The following is a 27,015-nucleotide window of genomic DNA, read 5'->3' as shown; positions in this document are numbered from 1 at the left end:
ACAGTTATTGATTTTTATTTCTTTTTAATAAAACATATTTTCATAAAAGATGAAAAGGAGATGGAGCAAAATTTTTCAGCAATGGAGAGAATAGCTCGACTGACACACCAGTACTGATATTGAGATGGATCCATGAAGCAAAATATGCTCTATATTGTGTATTCAGATACATCTGAAGTAGAAATTGCAAAGTAATCCAACATTTCTTAAAATTATCAGTAGAAGTGTGACACTAAGTAATATAGACATAAATGAATTTCTTTATATCTCTTTATTTAGTAGTGAATATTTGCAATATTATGAATGTAGCTTATGCTTTGTTTCTCCTAAAGCACCAATATTATAAATCAGACCTCTATCCATCTACCAGCAGTTTTGTGGAGCTTCATGTTCTGCTGATGACAGAAAATAGCCGATGACTTTTCTGGTTTAAATTAGTACCACTCTCTGAAAGATTTGGTGATATTATTTTTTGCAGGAAGATACAGGATATGACAAGACTGTGTTTCTCACAGATCTATAAATATTACAACAGGAAGGGCCTTTTTAATAACCTGCTCTGACGTCTTATGTATTGCAGGGCATAGATTTCATCTGACTACTCCTTCACTTTGGACCAATAATTTCTGACTGATCTAGAATGTACTTTCTTCTTGAAATGCACCAGTCTTGGTTTAAAGTCTCTGCAGTGGTAAATATTGCCTCTGTACATTCTAACTCAGCTATATTTGCCATTATTTTATAGCAGTGGTAATATTCCAGGTGAATGTAGACATCCCTTTATTGCATGTTTTAGTTGCCTGAATTGGCTTTAGCCTTTGCGTTTCTGGTGGATGTCTGCTGAGTGAAACCCTGCAGTGTCACTTCTGTTTCATGGAATCTATTGCTGACTGACTGATCACCTTGGTGAGTGACTGATCTGTCACTGGTGCTTCTGAATGCCTTTAAGTGTGCAGCATCCTGACGTCTTTCTATTATTTGGTAGATCTGTTTTACAGTTTACTGAGATGGGAAATGTTCTCTTGGCATGCACTCTCTAATTCTTTATAAGCTTTGATTATAACCCTGCCAGCTAGGAAAAAGATTGTTGAAAATATTATGAAAACTGATGTGCAATTTCAAATGACAATACACAGCATCAGCTATTCCCTTGTGTGTTCTGTTAAGAAGGTTGGAGTCTGGGTGTGATAAACCTGTGGTGCCTGGGCAGGCCACACAAATTGTTCTGGCTTCCTCTCATCACTGAGGCTTTCTCAGTGGTGAGCAAGGAGTGGGGTGCAATGCAGGCACCTCTGTGACTAATGAGTGCATGGTCAGGGTGACTCATCTGGATTGTGGTTATTTGACAGAATCACTGTTAGTCACGGAGGAAAACTGCTGATGAAATATATGAAAGAGAACATTGCCCTAGATTGGGCAAGGGATTACCTGAAAGTACTGCTTATCTTTGTGAGTTATGGGATTTGGTATTTGATAACACTTGGAAAGAAAAATAATACAGAAAAGTTCTTGGTATGACTCAAGAAACTTGAAGTAATTTCCATCTGTCTTGCTATGTATTTATTTTAAGTAGAACAAACCCTTATCTTACCATTTTCTACAAACATTATTGCAAAGCAATGTCATGCTCTTATTTATTTACTTTTTTTCCCAACAAAGTGAAATGGCTGTTTCAAAGGCTATCTAATCTTCCAAAAGAAACTACTTATCAAAAAATTATCATCCTAGGAAACAAGGGAAAATGTTTGTACTTTACTAGTACCAAAGAACTGATCTAATAAAAACAACTCTAAGTCACCTCCACTGCACTATGCAACAACTAAGAAGGCAATGGTCATGACTGCAAATGAGGTGATATTTCACACTTCTTCCAGAAAAATATATGTTCTGTGGATTGCTAAAGAAGACTTCTGTATATAAATCATATGACAGCACTGAAATGATTTTGATTGGAATTTTACGTATTACTGCCATTTAGTAAAGAAAACAACACATGGAACAGACAAACAAAGCTTTTCTTATTTAGTGATACCTATTCTTAATGATTCTCTTTCAACAATATAGTGAAAGAAATGAGAGTTCCTGAGGATGTATTTATATTTGTTATTTGTTATTTGATATTAAGGAGCGGGATGGTCTGTTTCCCCAGTGGAGTAAGGCCGTTGGAGATGAGTGTTAATGCCTGAACATAATCATAAAGGATGCAGAAAATAAAATGGATTAGTGAAGATACAATGTGCTGAAGATACCAGGCTCTATCAGAAAGCTTTTATGTTAATAGATTATTGAATTTCATCTGCTGTTTTATCACTGCATAGATTAATACAACATAATATATATGAATGGGTGAAAAAGGTTCTCTTTCTACATAAAAGGAATTTCTATATGTGATGAATATTGAACTATTATCACTCAAAAAAAAAGTTACAGCAGATATTTCTGTTTGAAATGTCAGAATAGTAGTTGTTGAAAGAGCAAATACTATCTTAAATGAGAATAGAGAATAAAATGGAAATAATATTGCTACTGTACAGATTCATGGTTCACTTGCATCTGGACTACAATATGATGATCTCTGTTGCATCTCAGCAGGCTCTAGGAGAATACAAAGATTTATTAAAAGCACTGAACAAGGATTCCTCAGGTTGGAAAAGGGGCAGAGGAGGGAAAGTAGGGAAATAAAACACAGATCATTACATTTTGAGTGGTATAAAGCATGAACCCAAAGGCACAGCTGTGGACTGAAAGTAACCCTGAGCTGCAAGTCATTGAAGGTGGTGTAATGCTGTGTGCAGAATCTGCAGGGATTTACTCCTTCCTGGGTAATCACTGGAGATCACTGTGCAGAGACAGGGTACTGACTAGGAATATCAGAGCAGCAGGCTGACAGATGTGCTTATTCAAATTTATATCTTCATTTGTCTTGATCTAGGAGAGTTTTTGTATGGCTGGTGTTGTCTAATCTCAGAAGTAAGTTGTAAGGCAATGGCAAAGTAAATAAGCAGAGCAAACCAAAATGCTCTTAAACAAACACCCCTTATATTGGCTTGGATCCATTTTGTGTGAAGGATAATTTAAATTATTTGCTACTGAACTAGAAAAAATACAAGTGAATGCCTGGGGGAAGAAAGCAAATCAATGATATAGAACAATCAGAATTGAAGTTTTTATGAGCACAAATAGTGTGATGAGAAATATGAAGAGAGACTTGACTGTTTTCCCTACCCCCAATTTTCTTTCCATCAAGAAAGATCCTCTTGGCATATTGATGATTCATGTTCTGTTGTCTCTGGTTTATTACAGCCCTGTTTTTCCTCTTTTAGGTTAACAGAACCTTCTGGATATTTAACAGATGGACCTATAAATTATAAATACAAAACTAAATGTACATGGTTAATTGAAGGATAGTAAGTATCTATTTTCATAGCTTAAATTTTCTGAACAGTTTGGTGCTATGTGTTCTTGAGAACTCACATAGAGACTGCATGAGGATACAATATGAACAGTTTGGTGTTTTGTTAGTTTGTTTGGGTTTTGTTTAAATATTATATAGAATTTTTAAAAATTATATTAGGATTTTCATGATTGCTTAGAGTTGGCCAAATTCCATTTCCATTCAAATAGCAGCAGAAATTAAGCTGACATTGGTATTTGGCTATTGCTGCAGGCCCTCAAAACCCAGTGATAAATTTGTTGCATATTTCAGTACTTTTACATAAGTTCCAAAAGTATTTAGAGAATTCCTTTATTTAACTCATTACCTGATTTATTTTATTTAACTCATATCAGTGATAAATCAGAAATGGCCTCAAGTGCAGAAGGCTTATTCAGTTACAGGTTTCTCAAAAGTTAGTTCTTCTGTAAAATATTTTCTGTTACATTCTACAGTTCCTCGTGTACTTAGTTTTGAAATAGTTTTATGCCTACAGTTTGGATACCTCATGCCTATTGCTAATTTTTCAGTTTATGCAGCACAGAAACACACAGACATGCCTGAAGAAATAACGAGACACATAAATTAGTATGGCTGAATGTTAATGGCACAAATTGGTTACGTTTCAGGAGGACTCCCCCAGGATATGGGTCAGGATTTTGCTGACTCTAGTTCACAGTTCTACTAACATTCTAGAAGAAAATTAACTCTTTCTGTATTTCCATGTTGCCATAATCTCAATCACCTTGGATATCTGCTCTGCTGCTGCAGTTCAGAAATGATGTGTCTCATCTAAATTTGGTCTGCTTATATGCAGACAGTAATTTAAACAAAACAGCAATGAAGTTACAGGTGCTCAAAAAATCTTTTAAATTGAATCTTTATTGAAGACCAGGCTATAGCTGAATATGTGTCTGACCTAGCTAGACTTCTCTTTTTACTCAGGCAAGTCTAGCTCAGGAATATTTGCACTACACTGCACCAAAGTGGAAACACACCTCAGCCCCCTAGGCAAACTGCTTTGAAGGTGTTCCCCACTGCATTCCTCCTGTTCGCAGGGGATGGCAGAGTGGGTAGCTGGAGAAATCAATGTGCTGCACTGTCTGGGGAGGAGTAAAGCAACCAGCAGCACTGTGCCAAGTGTCAGCACACAAGGAAGTCACATATGTGTATAATACTCTCTTAAAAAATGAATAAAGAACTCTCTCCAAAGGATCTATCACCAAAACCCACCTTTTCCAAACTGACAAATTATGCTCAAACCTGTCAATAGCACGGAGAACTACAAGAAAATAAACATTATGCTTCATAGGAAAAAAAAAGAAAAAGTGTGTATGTATGTATGATAATTCTGTGAAATCTGAAGATTCCCCTTACAGATCCATTTGGACCTCAGCCAAAATCTGCTGATATTTCCCACGTGTTAGCAGAGGGGAAGAGGCAGGCACTTGCACTAAATTGGTTGCAATTTTAGATTAGTGTTTTAAGATTTTTTTTCAATAATTAGTGTAATATTGGAAAGAGGATTTGTAGGTGATTTTATCTTGAGAGGTTCTTTAAAGTTCATAGTCCTGACATTGTAAATTTATTAAAAACTATTAAAACGAGGTATTTTAATTGCTCTAAATTTGTGGTTCTGAGCACTCATAAAATCTGGTGAATTTAAGCCTCTTATTAACTTTAGGAATTATTAGCTGAGGTCTGAAGATATTTAAAAATTTTCTAAGATAAAGAGAAATATTTGCTTGCCCTGACTTGTTTTATTTAACACTTTGAAATATTTAATTACGACTCAAAAGTTTTAGCAGACTTATGTTGGTGTGACCAATTCTACTATGAGTTCTTGATCTTATGCTCTCAGTAATTCTGTAAATAATGTGTTACATCAATTTTTTTTTTCCAGCCCAAATGCTATACTAAGATTAAGATTTAATCATTTTGCCACAGAATGTAGCTGGGACCATATGTATGTATATGATGGAGATTCAATATATGCACCTTTAATAGCTGTATTTAGGTGAGTGTATTTACTAATCTTTCTGTCCATGTAGTCATGTATAGACATTTTCAATTACTGGGGAAAAAGTAACATTAGAGGCTTTAATATGTGAACTAGCTTGCTTTCTTATAATATATGGGAACATATATGTAAAGTTGTATTGGAATGCATTCCAAAATGTTACAGTTTTGGTAAGATAATCATAGATGAAATGCATTATTTGGATACTTACTGCTGACATTGCATGGAATGTTAATGGTTATACACAGGCAGAATTCTGAACTCCCGCTTTCCTTTTTTTTTCTTTTTCCTAAATATACCAAAGATTGCTTAAATATATTTTTCTCCTCTTTTCCAGTGGTCTAATAGTCCCTGAAGTGCGTGGCAATGAAACTGTTCCTGAAGTGGTTACTACATCTGGCTATGCATTGCTGCACTTTTTTAGTGATGCTGCTTATAACCTAACGGGATTTAACATTTTTTATTCGTAAGTATTTTCCTACATACTCATACTCAATGTGAGTGTCTAAAAGCAGGGGGCTGGGCTTGTAATAAATTACTAAGGTATGAGTTAGGGGGAAGAAACTCCTAGAGACAGAGTATGGTTTTTGGAGTGAAGTCACATGGCCATTTCCAGAGTATGTTTTTCCTGAGCCATATGGAACTAGAATGTATCCCCTCCAGTGTTTATTCAACACATAAAGTTGTCATATGGACTAGAAGGGAGATTGTATCTGCTGTCATATAAATTCCCTTCTCCTGAACTGGGATCATCTGTTGCTTGATTTTTCTTGCTGAATATACTATGGCTTTTGAAACCTTCCAAGCAGTTCCACTTGGATTTTTGTGCCAGCCACAAAGATTTTATTGCATTTCACTTCCTCTTCTTGGGTATTTCCTCTCCTATTTTCCATCTCAGTCTACACTCTGCCTTCATAGATCTTATCTGCACTGTGTGTCTTTTAGTTTTTCTGATGGCAAAGTCTAATCTGATATGACCATGATTGCTTTTTTCCAACCTCCTTTTCTGTGTCAGCAGCTCCAAAGATGCATACAGCATACCTGAGCCTTTTCCTTTTTATATGCACCAGCTGTTTACAACTTCTGTCTCATTTGGGATGTGCATGTGACACGATGCAACATCTCTTCTTATTGCATGCCTTAGTTCAAGAGGGAATTGCTTGGTCCTGTTGGACCTGTTTCTTTATGTGACAGTTTTTCCATTATTAAAAATATGCTTGTTCCTTTCTCTCAATCTTTTCAGATTCTGAAATACCAGTTATTGGGATGTAGTGGCCAGCTCTGCATTTCTTATGTTGAAGTACATTTAATATTTTTGCCATATTCTGTATTAGTTTAAAATTCCTATTTGTGTTTCTGACCATAGCTTTGCTCTTGGCACAGTACTTGGTACATTATCTATGGGAAATTATTGCTGTAATTTGCAGCAGATTACCCACCTTTGACCAGATAATAAATAACTATTCAAAGTTTGGGAAACCTCACTATATATATTGCACTGAAAATGGCAGCCTAGAAGAAGACTGGGTATTTTTAATTTTTGTCAGTTGACATCAGTGATATCAGTTGACATCACCTGGCAGATTTTCTGTTGTAATTAACTACATTTTTCAGTTATCCCTGAAACTTTTATTACACTTATTTTATTTGTCTTGGGAGCAAATGGCAATAGGACTTGGCATTCTTAAGAAATGAGTGTATATGCATTCTTTCATTACTTGGTAATGTGGTGCATGCTGCATATCATTACCTAATTTTTTCTGTAGATTTAAAATAAGTGAAAAAAACGCCAGTTTTTCATTCCTTTGCATATATAACTCATGAAATTCTGTGTACTCTGTTCTTCTGTATCTTTTATTGCAATGGAGACTTTTAAAACAGTTTTCAATGAACCAACAGTACTGTTTTTTTATGATAAAGAAGTACCTACAATTACTTTTTATGGCTGCATTAACTCTGCTTCTGTCACTGGTCTATTGCATTATGCTTCTGTTACCCTCTTTCTTTTTTTTTTTTACTTCATCTTGATAGACCACTTGTATTCCTTTATTTTGGGGAAGACAGAAACACAAAATCTGTGACTAAAGTGCCATTTCAGTAGCAAACAACTGTAATTCCTCCAGAATAGTCTGAGTAAATTTTCTGTTCCTTGGAGTCAGGCAACTTTCTTCCAATTCTGCTGATCGAGTTTTTCTCATTTTGCTTGAATCCTTAATGAAGCAGTTGGAGTGGGAAATGGTTTACTCTCCAACTAATATCTCCTGATGGAAAAACTTGACTGCAGAATGCTCCCTGTGAGGCTGGGGGAGAGGTTCCTCACAGCTGTAACATTCAGCTGTTAATGCCATCAATGGTTTTAATGCCATGTGTGTTACCAGGTAAAACCCTCAGGAGATTTGGAATGATGGTCAGATATGGAATTTTCTATTTTAACAGTGTAACAGATTCAGTCCTTTGAGAAGTGAGTTTCTAGAAGACAAAAATGTGTCTCCTCACTGTCCTGCCTCAACTACATCTTGTCAAAGCCAGCCTTGAACAATTCTTTGCTAACTTTTAATAACTTTCTTCATTCAGTTAGAGCTTCATTCAGTAAGGAAGATTGTGAACAATATCAGTCTCTCACATCTGCAGAGAGTAGTCTGTATTATCAGAGTTTTGTAGTAACACTTTATTCTGTTTGCTGTGAGTCATCCAAAAAAGTTTCAAATCCTATTTGGAGTTCATCAGGCATGTGCTGCCTGAGTTCATGGAAACTGAGTTCCATATCCTCCATCTTCCCTCATTTCAAGGAGGTGCCTGCATTTCTGGAACCACTTTGCTTAATTTTGCACTCCAGTTGCCTGTGATCTCAGTGTTTGGTTGGGTGTATCACAGAAATGGTATCTCCCAGAACAGTCACAGATTTCTTTCAGCCGAGACTCTCCTGATTTTTGCATCTTGGACCGCAGAGTTAAGGTGGTTTTATTAAGGATTCAAAGCATGAAGTCTACTTACAAGTAGTTTGAGGATATTAGCCATCATGTATTTTTCCTTGCTTGTTTTTCCCCCCTTTTATTCTCCCTAGATGTTAGGCATACTGTTCATAGTATGGCCCAAAGCTACTCAGGAAAACCCTTTAACTCCATGCCTGTGGTGGAGAGTTTGAGCTCAATTACTTCCAGAATGGTTGTTTCTAGAGATAACAAGCATGTGAAGAGACTAAGTGTTTACACTGGAATATATGTGAAAAATAGGTAGTGATCTGTCCAGGCAGGGCCTGTCCTTCTGCTTCATGTCAGTATTTGTTGCAGTGCAAGGTATTTGTGACCCTGAGTGCATCACAGACTTTGTATGTAACATTGGATCAACACCTTTTGAGCTCATTTGCCTGTAAAATCATCATTAAACTTGTGTTTTATCAGTACATAACATTTTTAATGGTGAAAAATACTTTATTTGACAAATACTACTGGAGTGCTGTCAGATGAAACCACTGTCATCAGCTCATGGGTCATGATATCCCTTCTCTTACATATATATATATTTTTTTTCAGAATTAACTCTTGCCCTAATAACTGCTCAGAACATGGCAAGTGCACAACCAGCCTGTCTGTGCCGAGCCGGGTGTACTGTGAGTGTGACAAGTACTGGAAAGGAGAAGCCTGTGACATTCCCTATTGCAAAGCCAACTGTGGCAGTCCTGACCATGGCTACTGTGACCTGACAGGAGAGAAGCTCTGTGTCTGCAATGACAGCTGGCAAGGTAAGCTTTGCTTAGCTTAGTGGCTAGGTAATTTGATTTTTCTCCCCACCCTTCTTTTAATGTCACATCATAGCATCATATTTTCAGTGTTTCCTGAAGTAGAGTATCCACTGTCTACTTTTTGTTGGGTATTATTTGTAGCAGCCTCTCAATGAAAAAGGAAGGTGAACTGCTGTGTTAAAATGATACAAGAGTGTGTGGGCTAATGGATGTACTGTAAGCATGTGGTGCAGTTTTACTCCCAGTACCATAAATCATTGTTTCTCATTACCGATAAATTATTTAAGGTCCTAAATGTTTAATCCACTCACTATAATTATGCTAGATGCTTGTGGATTTTTGTTTTTATCATTTACCACTTCTGTTACAAGTCTCAACTGGCTTAGCTTGCTATGCTTAGAAATTGCCATTCTCTTAGCAGAAATATTAAAATCCCTCCAGATTACTTAGCTGATATGCCCCCTTCCCATGACTTCCTGCCTCTGTTCTGTTTTATTGCTGTTTCTTTTGGCATGTCAAAGGAAATGGCTTTTTAACTTCTATTAGCTGTCGCACCTATTACTCCACAGTAATGATGAGATCTAGTTTCACTTCTTAATAATTAATAAGTTGTTCATTCAAAGGCAGTCAGTGCACCCACAGAAGAGAAGTGGTTTAGCAGTATGGTCATTGAATAGAAATAGTGTAGACTTATTACTGAGTCCTTTAAAACCTTGCAGGGCTGTAGTGCACAAAAACATCCTGAAGGCTTAATCTCTGTCCAGAAGCTGTGAACAGAATTTGCAGCAAGACTATCAACCTTTCAGTTGTGCATGGATTCCTTGCAATGTCAAATTGCTGAGTACAAGATGGGGAAATGTCACAAATCTTCAGAAATTATTTGTAGGCTATACCTTCAGATACAGTGCTATGAACTTTAATTAGAAGTTTAAAGCAAAAAATAAAATAAAAATCTGACTACTGCTGCTAGCACTTTCCTTTCTCCTAGCATTTCTGTACATATTACATTCTTACTCTTTCCTACAGATCATATAAAGATAATTTGCTTCATTGTTCCTTGGATTTTCACTGAATCTACTTACATTTCAATTTTTATTTTTATTTTTTAATTCTGTCACAGATGAGCTGGCTTGGATATATAATTGTTTTCTCTTACTAAATACCCAGCTTTCCCTAAGCTCTCTGGGAGACTACTTACTTCTCTGTTTTATTTCTTGATTTATTTATACCCATATTCTTTTTAGTTTCTATACTGATACTATCTTCTGTGAATATTATTTGCAATGACAGAATCATAAAGTTTTATCTTGCTGTCGGACAAGTTTTTCTTGTGTTTGGTAATTCAAACCAAGTGGCTGAAGGATCTTGATTTGTATGCTTTAGGAGAGAATTTCATGGTTCATTTTTTATTACTATTTTCTTTTTATCTTCTTTTGAGTAACTTCAGTGCCTGTATTAAAAAAAAATCATTGAAGTGCATTGATTTGGATGTATAATAATTAGGACCCCTGATTCAGAATATAAATCCCAGAATTTCCTATTTTACTGCAGGGAGTTTTTCTTTTACAATGGTGACATCTTGTGGTCATTTTCGAAAGAGCAGCTCTGAAGAACATTGCACATTTATAACAAGAATTCTGAGAAAAGAAAGTACTTATGGGTATTCTTGGGGATGGAATAACTTCTTTGAGTAAAAAGTAGGGTCCTCTGATTATTATATATGTCTTGTGGAATTTAATACAAGGATCTTTTAGATACTTGCAGCTGACTGCTGGTTGTACTAATATAGAATAAAGCTTTGATAGAAACTTAGACTTTTAAGACAAATAATTGATATAATTTTTGTTTTTAAGGGACGTTGCATTTAACAAAACATGCAATAGATAAATACTTTTTAATCAAAGTATTTTTAATAATGCTAGAAATAATAAATATTTATGAGGGGGTTGGTGTAAGAACAAAATTTAGAATTTACAGAAAATCTGGTTAATTTAAAATATTCACCTAATATAAAGGAGGCTGAACTTTTTCCCTAAGGAGCATTTTCTTTATGAGTTCTGTACCATATTGCACTGTCCCATTCCTGGCTAATCTGTCTTGATATTATCTAACAGAATGTGTTGATGCCTGCTCATAAAAGGCTGTGGATGTAATTCAGGGAGGAAAAACATATGCCTTAAAACCACTGACTTGCTCTCTCTTTCTTTGTTAGGCACATGTGAAAGAGAAATGGGGATGTGGCTGAGACCAAAGTGGTGGCTCTTGCACGATTTGACCTATTTAAAAATTTTATAGAAAGATGCTTTTACTGAATATGTTTTCACAGGCAGAAGATTCTCTTTGGTGCCAGGAATGCCATGTATTGGATTGTTTCAGGCTATAAAGGAGCAGAGAGATTTCCAAACAGTTAAAAACTTTTGTGGCAGGTGAAAAAAATTCAGGATGACTGGAAGGATAGCAAAGAGTTCCATGTTTTAAGGAGGGTTGAGTGTACTATTTTTGAAAGTGCTGAAAACATTGATGATTCCTGAGTGTAGACAAGGAAGAAAAAAATGAAGGCTCTCTTGAACTTAAGAGAAATTTTATTGGTACTTTGATCATTGAACATCAGCACTGCAAGTAAAAAGGGAATCTATTACAGAGGAGTTATAGGGTTTGTTTAAATTAGTTTTAAGGGTATCAGTACAGTACCTTCAAAGCAAATCTGATCCTTCACTTTTATTTTGTTTTGGATTGCATTGTGAGGTAGTTTGGAAACAGAGGAAGTGCATTCCTTTATAAGGAACTACACCAAAAATGGGGTCTACCAAAAAGGGTTGCACATAATGCACACCAACCCCAAGCAGGCATTCAGCCCTAATCCAAAGGTAAAACACCAATAAAATTTCTGGAACATGTATAGTTAGTTGGTTCTCCCTACAGAGCTGCTCCTAGCAGATAGAGATGTAGCAGAAGACCAGATTCTGAAATTAAACTAATTAACTTTGAAATAAGTCCATTAGCAATTCAGGCAGCTTGAGTTTTATAACATCTCTCTAGGGAAAAATGAGCCTTTCTGTAAGGAGAAGAGTAAACAATGAAAGTATAAAAGGGGCTATGACTACTGCAGTGTAAAATCAGTGTTTTGCTTGGTACTATGGCATTTATTCTAACAGCATTTTGAGTGTAGCCAGAACAACTCTGTCAATGTCTGTCTAACTCGGGTTATCCTGAAAGGACTCACTGGATTTGGGTTTGTTCCCACTTTTCAATGGAAGGCTTTGATGTCAAGCTCTCATTTGACCTGCCTTATTCCCCAGTGTTGAGATTTAGCAAAGCTGTGCTTCTGTGCTGCTGCTTTATTGAAATTGGTGAGGGAGGTTTGAGAGGGGGACTCAGGTAGCAGCAGGTGAAATGCAGCACTGGGAAGAGCTTGTGCCAAATTCCTGGGGGTTTGAAAGCTGAGATTTTGGCCCCTTGTGCCTGGATGTTCTTGACCAGAAAGCACACAAGTCTGTGTCTTCAGAAATGAGGACCTGTGATGTAACATGTGCTTTGGACAGACCTATTTTTGGAAGGAAAAAGAGAAGCAGGTTTCTTACAACTATTCTGTCCTGTGATAATGCCCTCTTTGCCTCAATTTTACTTTACAGGTTGTGTCCTGGCCAGTATCAATTCAGAAAGGAGAAACTGCAGCTTTACAGTCTGGGAAATGTCAATAAACATATGTGCATTTATACTGCATATACATATAACGACACATATCCAAGGAATCCTTTTGTCCCCCAATTTTAAGTTTGAATCCTATTTCTTTGCTCCATATTTGCAAAGGTTTTTTTTTTTTTTTTTTTTTTTTTTTTAATGTTGATCACAGAAATGAGAGTCATCTAAGAAAAGTTTGCATCTATAGAATTGGTAGGAAGGAATTGTCTTGTAATGAATGGTTATTTCCTATGTGCTGGAAATGTTCTTCAGATTTATCTTCAGCTGGAATTTAACAATTTGACAAGCATCCTTGGAGGACTGTGCAATTCGTAAACAAAATATAGCTATTGTAATTAGAAATTTAGTGTCTGAAAATTTTTTGAGAAAAATCAAGTGTCCTTATTGCAAGAGAAGGAACATCACAGGTAAATGAAGAGCCAGCTCCAGTTTTAAATACCTTTATGGTGTCGTTTGATAATTAGTGACAGCAAGTTTAACAGAATTTATTTGATTTGTTTCACTAAATGACTGCATTAAAGGGGTTGATAATGCTCTCTATGTCTAATTAGGATGAGATTTAGGAAGAGAGTCCCCTGCTATTTGAGAGTTTTAATGAAAAATGTAATCCATTTAGAATAAATCTATGACCTAGATATTTGTTTAAAAAGCATACACTTAAATGTAGTAAAATAGAACTTGATTAAAATAATGATCCCAAGAAATTCTCTGTCCTGAATACAAGAAGTAGATAATGCTGATCTCCCTGATAAGGTAAGATACTAAATTTACTTTATTATCTGTAACACCTTCATTTAAGATTAGAAAGAAAGGGATTAATGCAGCTCAAAACCTGTTAGCTTAATTTCAGCACTATGTATGGTTCTAGACAATTACTTGAGGAAAGAAATAATGAAATCTATGTTGTGATTACTAACAAAACAGTTGAAATCTGAATTTATCAATGTAGTTCATATGAAGATAATTGACATGTAAGAAAATTGACATGAAAATGCAATGTATTTTATCTGAACCTCAGCATTTGATGACAGGAAATAATTGAAACTGGAGAGTGCAGTGCATACATAAGGAAACAATAAGGGGAACTCAGCTGCTTTATGAAACGTGAGTGGATGTGCTGAACACACATGGAAAGGTATCAGTGCTCCTTAAAAGCTGATCTTGGGACTGATATTGTTACATAATTTTTATACTCTCCTAATAAGGCTACTAATGAAATCTGGAAATACAAAGGTAGAAGGTACTTTAAATATGGAGAACCAGAATATCCTGCAAGAAAATCTGCAAGTAATGTGTAAAGTAAGGTTTTAATTACTTCAGGATAAATTGCAAATTAATACATTTAGAGACTAAGAGTATTAAGAATTTGTTTTATAGTCTTGAATTGAAATGTGGAAAGAGACATGGGAGAAAACTTGCTTGTCTATCTCAATTAGAACATGAACTAATTAACATTATTAATTTGATATTTAAAATCCAAAGTGCCAAGTGTACCGGTAGGATGATCAGTCACAGAAATTCCAGTTAAATATATGAAAGCATTAGTAGTATGGTTCATGTTTTGTTACTACAGTTTTATGAATACAAATAGAAGCAGAGGGAGAACTGTTAGGATGGACAGGGCTATGGAAGGCACTAACAGAGCATGGTTTGTTTAAACAAGTAAAATCAAGGCTGGGAGGGAAGAGTGTTTCTGTTTGTAAACATTTGTGGGGTGTATAGACAGACCAGGTCTTTAAGTACAGTGGTAGCAACACTGGCAGAATAAAAAACTGGGATAAACTGGTCATCAATACATCATTTGGGAAAATGAAAGAGGCTTTTTTCTTAGAGCTGCAAAGTTTTATAGAAGTTGTTAGCAGAGATACTGGTACCTTGCTGCCATTAGGATGGAGTCTCAGAATCTCCAGTCCAATGGGTATTGTCAGCTACTGCTGCTCTGAAAGTCCCTGCTTCTTTTAGAGAGTGAGAAGCAAAACCTGTTTTTGTTTAAGATGACAAATCTCATGTGATGTCTGCCAGAGACTGTACTTGTTCTCAGTCATGGAGGACTAGGAAAGCTTTCCCTGCTTCTAGCAGACAATGCTGTGACATCTGGCCTTATCTTCTGTGCCAGCCTTGTTGATCTTGAGTGTGGGATCGGGAGCTGAGCAGTTAAAGGATGCTGTGGAGTTGTACCCACCCATGGCAGGCCCTGCAGCCCTTCTGGCTCCCCTGTTTGTACTGACCCTGGGCATCTCCTGGCCAGATGACCCTCAGAAGATCCACTCTTCCTGCCTGAGGAGGCGAACAGGATCAGCAACAGCACCCAGGGGGCATTTCAACAACTGCATCAGCTCATGTGCTTTAGGATTTCTGAGTCATTCCTGGAGGAGCCTGAGTCCTGGCACTGCTTGCTGCCCTGCTGCTTTAGTGGGCACCTCACCAGGATCTCTCTGTCTGCCCTTGACTCTCATTTTCACCAAGACTATTTGCAGGATGGGAGAAAGAATTACATCCAGTATGGATATTGCAGAGCTGTGCAGTGTAGGGGTACATGGGTAGACCTACTGTTGAAATGCCTAGAAGGAATTACTGAGCCATTCCAGCACAAATGGTCTGTAGGACTGGTTTCAAACACTGATTTGAGGTGGTTGAAAAAATATATTAAAGTAATAATTCTCAACTCAAATTATGACACAAACAAAACCAGAATAAGCAACAAATACATTTAAAATCACTTTGATTATATTGCATGAAGAGCACTGTTAAATTTATATTCAACACATCAATACTTCTGTTTTTTCTCCTGTGGTCCCAAAGGAAAAGATTTGGTTTGAAGACAGTAGATGATGTTCAGTCATTTTGGTGGAAATTGATCTTATGACTTAAACTACTGGAACAGATTGTTACTTTGGCTTTTCATGAATCTCCTCAATAAATAGAAATTAGATTCATTCTTTTGTGTGGTGGGGATAAATCGCTATTTTAAACCTATAGAATTTTTTCCTACCTTAGAGGATAACGTAATTGACTTCCAGTGCAGGTTTATAAAGTTGTTTGCTGCTTTTAAAGCATTGCCCCCCTCCCCAAGCGGATTGACTGACACATTAGGAAGATAAGAAAGAAACTCAATTTTAAATGAATGGAGAAAAATCATATTTGCATAAAACGTAACAAAACATATTTTTCATTATCTTTGTTCTGCAGCTGTAGTGCTCTTTGTTGCACAGAAGGCACGTATTTAGTGAATGTGATATTTCTGAAGAGAATATGTATTTTTACTGAAATAATGGTGTATGTATTCAAGCAGGAAAGTATATAAATGATATTTGTAAGTCCTACATTTACCTTGCTTTTATAAATCAACAGCCATACAAAAGAATTTGCTTTTTAAATGACGTTTTGATAGAGGCCAGTACTATTCTATTATTTTGCATTTTTGCGGCTATATATTCGATTTTTGTCCTGATGGATACGTAACGGGGTCAGTCCTTGCCCATGGCAGTGGGGGTGCGGGTCGATGCTCTTTGAGGCTCCTTCCAGCCCAAAGCCTTCCATGACTCCATGGCACAGTGGGGTTCGTGCTTCCCCTCTCCCCTTCGCTGCCGCTCAGTTCTGACCAAGCACTGAGGCTGCAAGAGCGCTGTCTGTCACATCCTTTCCATCACTGATCTGGCTTAGATTTTTGTATTCTTAACCCAGTAGGGGGCGGTTTTCTGGCGCTCGTTTCCCGCAGTCGGTGCCGGCTGTCCCGGGATGTGCCGCAGGAATTCCGGCTCCGCTCGCCGCTCGCCACCAGGGGTCCCCGCTGGCCGCGACATCCCGGGGACAGCCAGCCGGGATGCGGCTTCTCCTGACCCGCAGGCACCGCTTCCATCATTTTAAGCTCTTCCCTGATCAAAGAATACTTAATCAATTGTTTATTTTAAAGCCCTTTTATATTCAAATTAAGCGTTTCCTCCGGTGATTTAGCAAAATCACGATTTTGCTGAGGTTACAACTCTATTACAGTATCAATTATTAATGCTTAAGAAATAATGTATGAATTGTTCATGCTCTCATTAGACCTCATTCAAATGCCATTAATCTTTTCTGAGTAGAAGGTATAATGAACTATGGGAATTGAGTGTCTCCATTGTTCAGTGAATGGAAGGTAATTTGGATACAAGTGGACATCATTCTTCTATAGTGTACTAGGAAAAGTTGACAGCTGCTTATGTACACATTGGATGCCTGGTTGTTGTGTGTCAGAAGGAACTGTAACAACTTCCCCCCAAAATTACAGTAAACATTGGAAAAAACATTATCTCCCTGTGCTTCCATTCCCCCAAGATATGTTTTAAAGTTATTGTAGACTCAATGCACATTACTTATTTAGCTTATTTAGTAAACTTCAGCAGCTCTCTGTTCTAAAATTATGTCTGACTCATGTAAATCTTCACATCTGGAGCGCCCTTTGCCAGGGGAGTATCCTTGCCAAAGAGATCTGAAACTTTTTACATTAAGAACTGTCTCCTTTTGTTTGCTTTGAACATGACTTCTTCAAGCTGCATTTCATAAAACTCAGCTCTTTATATTCAGAGAGACTGTGGATCTTTCATATTCACCCTGTCTTTGTCACTTATTTTATAAACATTTATAATTCACTTCCAAAGTTTGTTTTTTTCCAAGTGAAAAAGTCAGTAGTTTGAAGGAATTCAGTGGTTCCTGTAATTGGAACATCCTTATTACTTTCCTGGAAACAGTCTCCAGCATTAATCTCTTCTTTTTCAGTAGGACAAAGTTTTCTAAGGTTACACAAGCCACAGATTTATGCAGTGGAGTAACAGTATTCTCCATTCTGTCACAAATCTTTATTTTGACCACTGCTGAGTGGTGATGTAATATTTGCATCAGCTATCCTGAGATAATCCTCAAATGCACCTTACTTAGTTTGCAATTTTACTATCTTGAATTTTGTATATTGTTTTGTTGTTCAGTCACATGGTCAGACAGGAACTTGTTCTATGGTTCTTCAAAGACCCTGCAATAATAGCCTTTGTCAGCTATATATATAAATATATATATATATACACACAGGAATATACACAGCTATATATTGCTATATACACAGCAATATATATATATATATATTCAGGTTTTAAATAAGCTCCAGTGCATAAACTGATGATGAAGAGATCACATTTTTGTTATTGCAGAACAAATACAAAAATTATTTTGCTTTGCATGATTGTGATAGTCATATAGCAAAAAAACCCTATGCATTTTGCTGACTTTTCTTACTTTGACAAAAATTATTGGCCGAAATACATTTGAAAATAAAATTTAGTAATTGTGTGTTTGGTGGCTTTGTAGAATGGTCCATAAAATGTAATAAAATTTAAACATTCAAATAATTCTTTTGATAAAGCACTTGATAGTGTATTTTTCTCTTGTAAACTGATGCAGAATGGCATTTGCAAAAGGCAAATTTTTACTTCTAAGATTTAATATAGTATAATGCATATTGTACTAATTCAACTTGATTTGCTGTAATATTATTTGCTTTGATATACCTTATTCTGATTAAAAAATAGTATAGTTTTCTCCAAAGGTAACATACAGCGCTAAAAGTGTTCAACCTAAATGGTAGGTGATTTAAAAATGTGATCCTTTGTGCCTTTCTTTCAATTTGTGACTTACAGTCTGTTTTCTGAGAAGAATGTAGAAATGAATTGCTATTATTTGAGCTAATCTAATGCTTTCAATTAGATTGACATCCCATGTTGTCAATTTTTTCATTGAGCATCTGTTAAACATAAAAGTGTACACCATATTTTATCAGAATGAGCAATCCTGACATCTGTAATTAAGCCTCCCCTGTTTCTGCTTTATTGGCTTTAACATCCCTGTCTAACAGATTGCACAAATTGCATTTTTGTTTACAAAACAGGTCCAGATTGTTCTTTGAACGTCCCCTCCACGGAGTCTTACTGGATCCTGCCCAACGTGAAGCCCTTCAGCCCCTCTGTGGGCCGTGCCTCCCACAAGGCTGTCCTGCATGGCAAGTTCATGTGGGTGATTGGAGGCTACACCTTTAACTACAGCTCCTTCCAAATGGTGCTGAAGTGAGTGATTTCTGCTCTGTCATGTCCTTTCTGATGGGGCTTAGGGGAAACAGATCCTACCAGGGAGGGAGCTTCTATCTTCTAATTTAGCTGAAAGGTTTATATCTCTTTTAGATTCTTTTTTAATGGTCTTATTTTATGCTTGTAATTTTCTTATGATTATAGAAAATGAAAATACGAGCAACATCAAGGTGATATTTATATGTACTTCAGTTTGGTGACCTACATTTGCATTACTGATGTTAGTTTATGGTTACAGGACACTTGTGTTTAGTGCTTGCGCTTTGCCTGCTGGTGCCATGCCAGTAGGGTCAGGCAGGTCACCTGTATTCCACTTTTTTATACTTACAGCAATTTATATGTGTGTATTTGACCACCTATTGAAAACAAAGCTGAAGCAGCTGTAAATAGCACCCAGGTGATTTGGATGGTAACTTCATATGCAGAGGCCCTAAATGTGGCAAATGCAAATGTTAGGATATATTTTTAAGCATATTATTAGCATGTTTGCTTCTCCTGTTGTTGTTTACCTGTTGCTTTCTTCCACACATTTCCAATTATCCAAGACAAAACACATAATCTTTTGGATTTTTCTTTTCTAGCTTTGACTTTGTTTTAAAATTTCTCTTATCTAATGTTATGCATTTATAAATTAATTAAAATATAGTGGAAATTAAAATCAACCGTATAGTTAAGAAGGTGCCCAACAGTAAATCTTCAGAGTAGCACAAAAGCATGTGTAGTTTGGTGAGATGGGGTTTTCTACATGACTGATAACAGAACAAGTCTTGTGATTTTTGTTAGTTACTCCTATTTTATGAGATTGTTGATGGGTCCCTTAGAGAGCTGCTCCCGTTGTGTTTGAGGAATATTTAGTGCACTGTCACAAGTTAGAGCACTGTTGTAATAGTTCAAAGGGTCGTGTTGTCCCACTAACAAATTGCTGTGTCAGAGTTAGTTTGAACATACAAGCCTTCTATTTCCGCTGCAGGTTGAAAATGTTCCTTTTTCTATTTATCTTCTAGCTATAATTTGGAAAGCAGTATATGGAATGTAGTGCCTGTATCCAAAGGGCCACTCCAGAGATATGGACACACTCTTGCTTTGTATCAGGTTTGGACTCTTCAGTATTCTGTATATTAAATTTGTATGTGTGTGCTGTTAGTGATCTTAAAATCAGTCATCATGAGCAGAGACTTTTGAGGATAATTTAATTTCTAAATATTTTGTATTAATGTTTTCTTCAGCACTTAGATGTATTGCACGGTTTTTGGAACTGAGATTATGCAATGCTCCTCAATCACTTTGCTGACCATAAACCTTCCAAGCTGAACCTACCAACGAAAGACAGAGGGGTGTGTGAGATGTAACTGGGGGTGTAGGCAGTGCTCTTGCTCACCAGGCACCATCCCAGGGGCTGAACCCCACAGGCAGAGCCAATTGTTGGTAGCAGGGTCCTTTGGCAGCGCTGTGGCAAGCGATGGCCCAGGGATGGGGAATGTTCAGGGAATCCAGGAGCACAGGCAGACAGCGCTGGAGAGAAGGCTCCACATGCCTGAGGGGGCTGTCAGGGAGACAAGCTACAGAGGGTGACAGACTTGTTAGCTGTGGCACAGAAATACAGAATTGGTGTCGCAAATTTTCATTTCTTTGTGTAAGGCACCGCAATAGTTGCCTTGATACAATAAGGATTATATTGAGTCAGACCAAAGGGTTCATCTTGCCTGGTAACACCTCTTGGGTAATGGGTAACAGTGAATGCCTAGGGAAGAATATAAGAAAAAATGTCAGGAATTTATGGAAGCTTCCTCAGAATACTGTCCTACTTTGCAGCTGGGATTTCCTAAAATAGGATAGTATTTTTGTGGAGAAATTATGAATCTCTGTTTTTAAATTTATTCATTTATTTTGCAAAAATTTTTGGACCATGTATTTATTTTAACATTGACATCATCCTGTGCCTAAGAATTCCAGAATATTTTTTAAGAAATGAAACCTTTTCAGAAACTGGTACTTGCTGGTTTAATTTTAATAATACCTACTTATTATTCTCCATTTATTTCCTCATACTACTGGCCATCACACCCTCTACCATTTCTTTATCATACTGAAAATTCTTTGTGTTTTTAATAATCCTCTATAAGGAAGATATTTCATACCTTGGATAATGTTGTACCATTCATTTCCTTTACCTCTTCTAATTTCATACCTTGGATAATGTTGTACCATTCATTTCCTTTACCTCTTCTAATTCAGTTCTACTCCTTTTGAGAAAGGAGGAATCGCAGTCTTTAGTGTGTTTTTACCTCAGAGATTGATGTAATAGGGAATTAAGGGTCTAATTTTTTTCTGTTAGTTCTTTAGGGTGCTTTAGCTTTTTGAAATCTGCTGTTGGCTTTGAACTGGTATTTTTTCAGCACTGTCAGTTACATCCTCAGGAGCTCGTGCTAGGCAATTTAAACCCCCCTCCCCACATGCTTAGACTTTAAATTGTTTTTTCACATAGGCGTCTTTTCATCCTTATGCATATGAGCAATTATATACTCTTTAATTTTTTCTTGCATTGCACATGCAGTATTAGGAGATTCTTCTGCAATTATTTGTGTTTCACAATTGTCTCAGCTATTTTAAATAGCACAGTATAGTAAAAAACTATTGCTGTTTTTCCCACTCCTCCCCATGCCAGCTTGTTTTTAACATACTGTACAAGCAAATCCCAGTTGCACGTATCTGTGTGACATCACTAATGACCTTTATTCATTTAAGAAGTGACTATTTTTTTCCCCCCAACTTTACTTTATAGATTTGTCTGTTTTCCTTGTTCCAGAACATCTTAGTTCCTTTAAGGCATGAGGAATATCATTAAGCATCTTTTGGAAATTTCAGGTGTATGTATCATCTGGACATTTGATTTATTCAGAAAAAGCCAATGTTTGGTTTGCAAGATGTAACTTTCCTTTTCAAAAATTCACAGAATTTTTCTTCATCTGTTTGTCTGTTTCACTCACTGAATTCTGTCCTTTCTGCCCCTCCCAGTCTTTTGCTATGGACCCATTTTTAAGCAGGAATTTACACACTACAGACAGGAATTAGCTCTTTAATTTCTTCAGAACTGATTCCAGGGATTTTCTTTGCCAGGTTTGTTGTTTCTTTTTTTCCTACTGTAACTTTCTGTTTTTAGTTTTTGCTATGGAAATACCTGTAAAGTCTGCCATGAAGAACTCATGTGGGAAAGTTAACTTCATTTTATTGCTATGGCTTTCACTTCTCAGACTACTCCTTCAGACAGTCTGTTGGCACATCTAGTTAGGTGTGTTGCTAATGCATTTGAAAAGTGATGTCTTAGTACTTCATATATAAATTTTGCAGGCATCTCGTTAAGGTATTTCATAGCTTGCCTTGGTGTGATTTTAATCTGGTGGAGTTTCTTAACTTTGTTTTGAACTCTAATTTTTATTATAAGTTTCCGTTATCCTTCTGTTAAGTTAAACTTTATTTTGTTATTTGTAATGGAGTTTTCTCTTTCAAATAGGAAGTGTTCTTGTAATCTGAGCAAAAATGTCTTACAATGTCTTAGAATTCATTTTTTCACATTTTTCATATTTTTCTTTTAAATATTTTACACTTCTAGTTATACATTTTGATTTATTTTGATGTTTGCTCTTCTTTTATATAGTTAGTGCTTCCTCTAAGTTAAGAGGAGTTGAAGGCATGGGCTGATATTTTGTTTTGTCTTGTTTTCCTGGCATCTGTTGCTCTTACAGAGAGGTTTGGCATGGTGAATATTGTAGAAGTGTTTTCAGTAGTAATATACACTAGGTTTTGTTCATGCCCTAACATCAACTCAAAGCTTGCTTTTCTTCCTGTCAGTTCCCTGATTCATTGCTGATGTATTATCTGTTCTTTGAAAGGTCAGATCTTTTTGACCAGTGACTTCGATTATTACAGTTCTTGTGGAATGTGGACTTTTTAGTCAAGAAACATTTGAGTAATGTATCATTTATCAGTTCAGAATGAAGGCTTAAAATATAATTTAACCTTTTTATTTGACAGTGCTAATATTTTCTTGAGACATTCCAAACTAAAGGGTAACTTAGAAGTTCTTTCATCAGTAAATATTAAATATGATAGATCTGTGTTAATTCAGACATCTCTTTGGATCCCAGTGAAGAAGTGCAACTCATGTTAGTAATAAAGAAAGCTACGAGCAAAGGTATAGTGAAGCAGCTGTGGCTGTTGTTGCCTAATTAACATATGAAGACATATGTTAATTAGCAATTAAGATCCACTAATAATGAACCTATGTGAAATAATTAGCAACTATGCTGCTTGTATTAGTGATTGTGTCAAATGTCAGAAGTTACAGGGGCCAAAAGGAGTTGATCCTGCAAGTCACAGAAATCTCAAGGGGGAAAAGTAAACCCTTCTGGAGTAAGTTCTTACATTAACTTATTAGGATGAAGTTCTGGTATTTTTCCTTTTAGATCTTCAGTCTCTTGTAAAAAAACAGAAAAAATAATTTAGAATGAAGAGCAGTAGAACATAATCATCACCTAGAGATGGCAGCTTTGAGCTGTGTTTTCAGCTGTGTACCAGTAATTGTGTAATGTTTCCTTTATAGTTGATAGGAAAAAACATTTCCACAGAGAAGAAATCAGATTAAGTTTTTTGACTTGAGCTCCTGAGATTTCAGAGCCTAGTGCTAGGCTGGAGTGAGAGTGCAGAGACAGCGTTGCCTTATTGTGGTGCAAGGTAAATTATAGCTGTGTGATTGACTCTGTGGAGAATGAAGTGAGTTACTGTGCCCATTTCCCTCAGAAAGCTTCTTTGGTAAAAACTGAAGTACTGCTCTTCTTTATTCTGAAGAAAAAAAGATCTGAGGACTCCCACTGATGTATAGTTATAACAAATCCTCAAGACTTTTAACACATTTTTAGAGAGAGCATAAAAGAGCTCTTGCTTTTAGACCGACTAAAATGTTAAATAGTGTTCAGGCTGGTTACTGGAAAGGTGCTGTTAGCAAGTGGTTCTACTGTGTCTCAGAAATTGTATGGAGTTTCTGGCACCTTGATAACTGAAAATATCAATGTACTTTGAAATAATTTATATAACAAAGAGGCTTATAAAGAGACTGGAAAAAATGACTTGTGAGGTTTTTAGAGTAGGTACATATAGCTTTGATAAACAAGACTAGGTAGGGAGTTAGAGTCAATTCCAAAATACTAGATCCCTGGAATTAAGGAGAAAGAGAGTTGCCTGCAAGGTGTATATATGGTCTCTGCTGGGACTTAGTTAGTTTTTGGTAGTATCACCAAAATTGGTTGAATTTGGCCTGATAATTAAACTGGTGCTGGTCCCAAGACAGTGGAAGGGTGGCTGGGCTCTGAGGGTTGTTTCCTTTGAGACTGGTGATAGAGATGGAGCAGGCAAGCTGATGTAGCAGTAACCATGAAGTACACAGACCGTTTTATATATAGTCAAATTTAATTTAACTCATTTGAGTTTTATGAATGTTACTTCCTCTTTTAAAACTTTATTGGGAAAGGGTAATTGTTTTGATTCTTTTTACAAATTAATTGGTATTGATGTTGAGTCTGTCTATATCTTCTGGTATTTTCATTGGTCTCATCAAAAACTAGTGTTAACAAAACAAAAAAGAGTAAAAACTTTTCCTACTTTATTATGAAACAAGATAAAATCTTTTGCCAGTTAGTTTATTGTTATTCTTTTAATGCCTGTTTTTGTGGGCTATTGTAGTATAATTTGAATAGCACTGGAAATATAAAAGTGTTTTCTAACTATTCTATTAAGTAGCTATTTGTTGGTTGTACCAGCATTTTCTGTAGTTTTATTGTTCTGTGACTTTGAATTACATCTTATGCACAACTTTCTCTGTTATTCTGATTTGCAGATCTCAAAAGTGTGAGAAGTAGGTGAGATAAGCTGCCCTACACTTTTTGCATGTAGTCTTGAGAAAAGCCTATTCCCTTCCATGAAATGGCCCTAACTCGTCAAGAGATTGGTTCTTTATGTAGAAGTGTCATATTTTTCATTCCTTATATTCCAGTTAGTTTGAAAATGAAGTCTAAGTAAGGTCAGCTAAATTAATGCCTTTAACTAAAGTAGCAACCACTGGAAAGCTGCAGATAATGAAGAAATAGTGCCAGCACTCTTGGTTAGGCTGACTTCCTGACATACAATGTGGTGCAGTATTGTCTTGACCTTGAATTTGGTCCTGTTGGGAACATAAGTTACAATGTTCTTCTCCTGTAACTTATTCAGAGAGGATATAGTCCCACAACAAACTAAGAATTAATAAATCAGGCTTCAGGAGGAAGAGTTAAGTCAAGACTGCTTTCAGTCTGTCAGACCTGGTCTAATGGGAGGATTAGTGGAGGATTAGTGGATCAAGTAGAAATGTGACTAATTTTTAATTTTGATATAACACATAAAATGTTCTTGATCTGTTAACCATATTAAAGGAGATAAGAGTTTGTGGAAAGGAAGAGGGGATATATAGACACTGCTAAACCAGGTGGTACATGCTGAATGCAAAAAACAATTTTGTGGTGGATGAGCTTGTGGTGGAGATTACTTTTTGTGAGACTTGTATTTTGCTTGGGAAAAAAGAAATTGAGAATTTATTTAATGACATACTGATTTGACTAAACTTTTAGAAATTTCAGCTAGAAGTACAGAGGAAAAAAAAACCCTAATAAATGTTAGAGTTCTGTTAGCTTACATAAAGTTAATTTCAATACCAAGGCATGGATACAGTCGAGGGGAGAAAAAAAGATTGATCTTGTTTCAAGAAAATAGAGAATGACTGTTCATGTGGTTTGTGAGTAACATTTCTATGGCCAATTCTTCTGGAACAGTTTAGAATTATGTAAGAATTAAGGCAGAAAACTAATTTCTGAGAAAGAAACTTTTCTGTGTAGCCATGATATAGTTAAGAAATACCAAATGAAAATTATGTGGTTATTTTAATGTGATTAACTTCCTTCCGATTCATTGGAAGTGGATTATAAATTACCCCTTTGTTGCATTTTTCTTTTACACTTTTTTTAGTGGTATCTACCAGATAAGATTCTTTTGGAATGCAGGCAGGATTTGCATAAGAGTTTGTCATTCCAAGGTACAGCCTGAGCAGCTAAGTATTGTTCCTTTAGGAAAAAGAAAAATTGTGAAGTCATAGGAATAAAAATATGATAAGTTTTAGCGGTCTTGAATTACTGCATTTATATGAAATATAAAATCAATATTAACACTGAGATAAGGTCTAGAGAAGAGAACATGTCCAAGGTCAGTGGAACAAATTATTTTGGCTGTTTGTTCAGAATTCAATGTGAGGTGTGTACAAGTGTTACTCTGCTCTGGTGTACAGTCTATTGATTGGGATTTAAGGGACAAGTGAGTACTCCTGGTCTTTTGGTGATCTTTTAAAATATCCTCCTTAAACTGTTTCATTTTTTTCTCGCTGTAGAATGCTCCTCTATCAAGGATCTTTGAGCAACCTCTTCCAGTCTTCACCATTCACAATGAGAAAAGAGAAATGTTTATTCTTATATTTAAATTGAATTTCTTGTAATCCAAATCATGCACATCATGTCTGGTTTATTTGCTGGATTACCCTGGGAAGAGTCTGGTTCCCTCTTTTTTAATCTCTCCCATCAGAAATTTAATTTTATTTGAATTATGTGGTGGTTTAACAAACATCATCTCCAAAGATGATAATGGTATCAATAAGATGAAGAAATTAAGAGGAATTTTATGGCTGTAAGTTGTATTCATTCTTCCAACATTGAAATTGTGATAGTTTACTTTTTCTCCTATATTTGAGTTATTCTCTTGGTCTTGTTTTGTCCAGTCAAAAATGTGCATGTCGTTCATTACTCTATAAGAGAAATCCTAGATCAAATGAATTTTTCTTGTTTTGAGAAATGTGATGTAACAATTATATTCATATCCTGGCTTTGGTCTTATAATTCCTGCCTCCTGCTGTCATCCTCTCTCTCCAGTACGCACA

At 36.2% G+C, this 27,015-nt stretch overlaps 1 protein-coding gene across 3 annotated transcripts in view; it reads left to right on the top strand.

Annotated features, from left to right (window-relative positions):
• The window catches only part of ATRNL1 (attractin like 1), a 435,468-nt gene that overhangs the window by 36,306 nt on the left and 372,147 nt on the right, over window positions 1-27,015 (top strand). For all 3 annotated transcript variants that reach the window (XM_033066085.2, XM_033066084.2, XM_033066086.2), the window contains exons 2-7: window positions 3,324-3,407; window positions 5,337-5,450; window positions 5,791-5,919; window positions 8,987-9,195; window positions 18,812-18,986; window positions 20,012-20,099. In XM_033066085.2, coding sequence (XP_032921976.1) covers window positions 3,324-3,407; window positions 5,337-5,450; window positions 5,791-5,919; window positions 8,987-9,195; window positions 18,812-18,986; window positions 20,012-20,099 — 799 coding nt within the window. The remainder of the gene's footprint in view (window positions 1-3,323; window positions 3,408-5,336; window positions 5,451-5,790; window positions 5,920-8,986; window positions 9,196-18,811; window positions 18,987-20,011; window positions 20,100-27,015) is intronic.

The sequence above is a fragment of the Catharus ustulatus genome, chromosome 8, assembly GCF_009819885.2.
Source record: "Catharus ustulatus isolate bCatUst1 chromosome 8, bCatUst1.pri.v2, whole genome shotgun sequence".
Taxonomy (NCBI): domain Eukaryota; kingdom Metazoa; phylum Chordata; class Aves; order Passeriformes; family Turdidae; genus Catharus; species Catharus ustulatus.
Note: the sequence above shows the minus strand (reverse complement) of the source record. Positions and strands in the feature narration are given on the sequence as shown.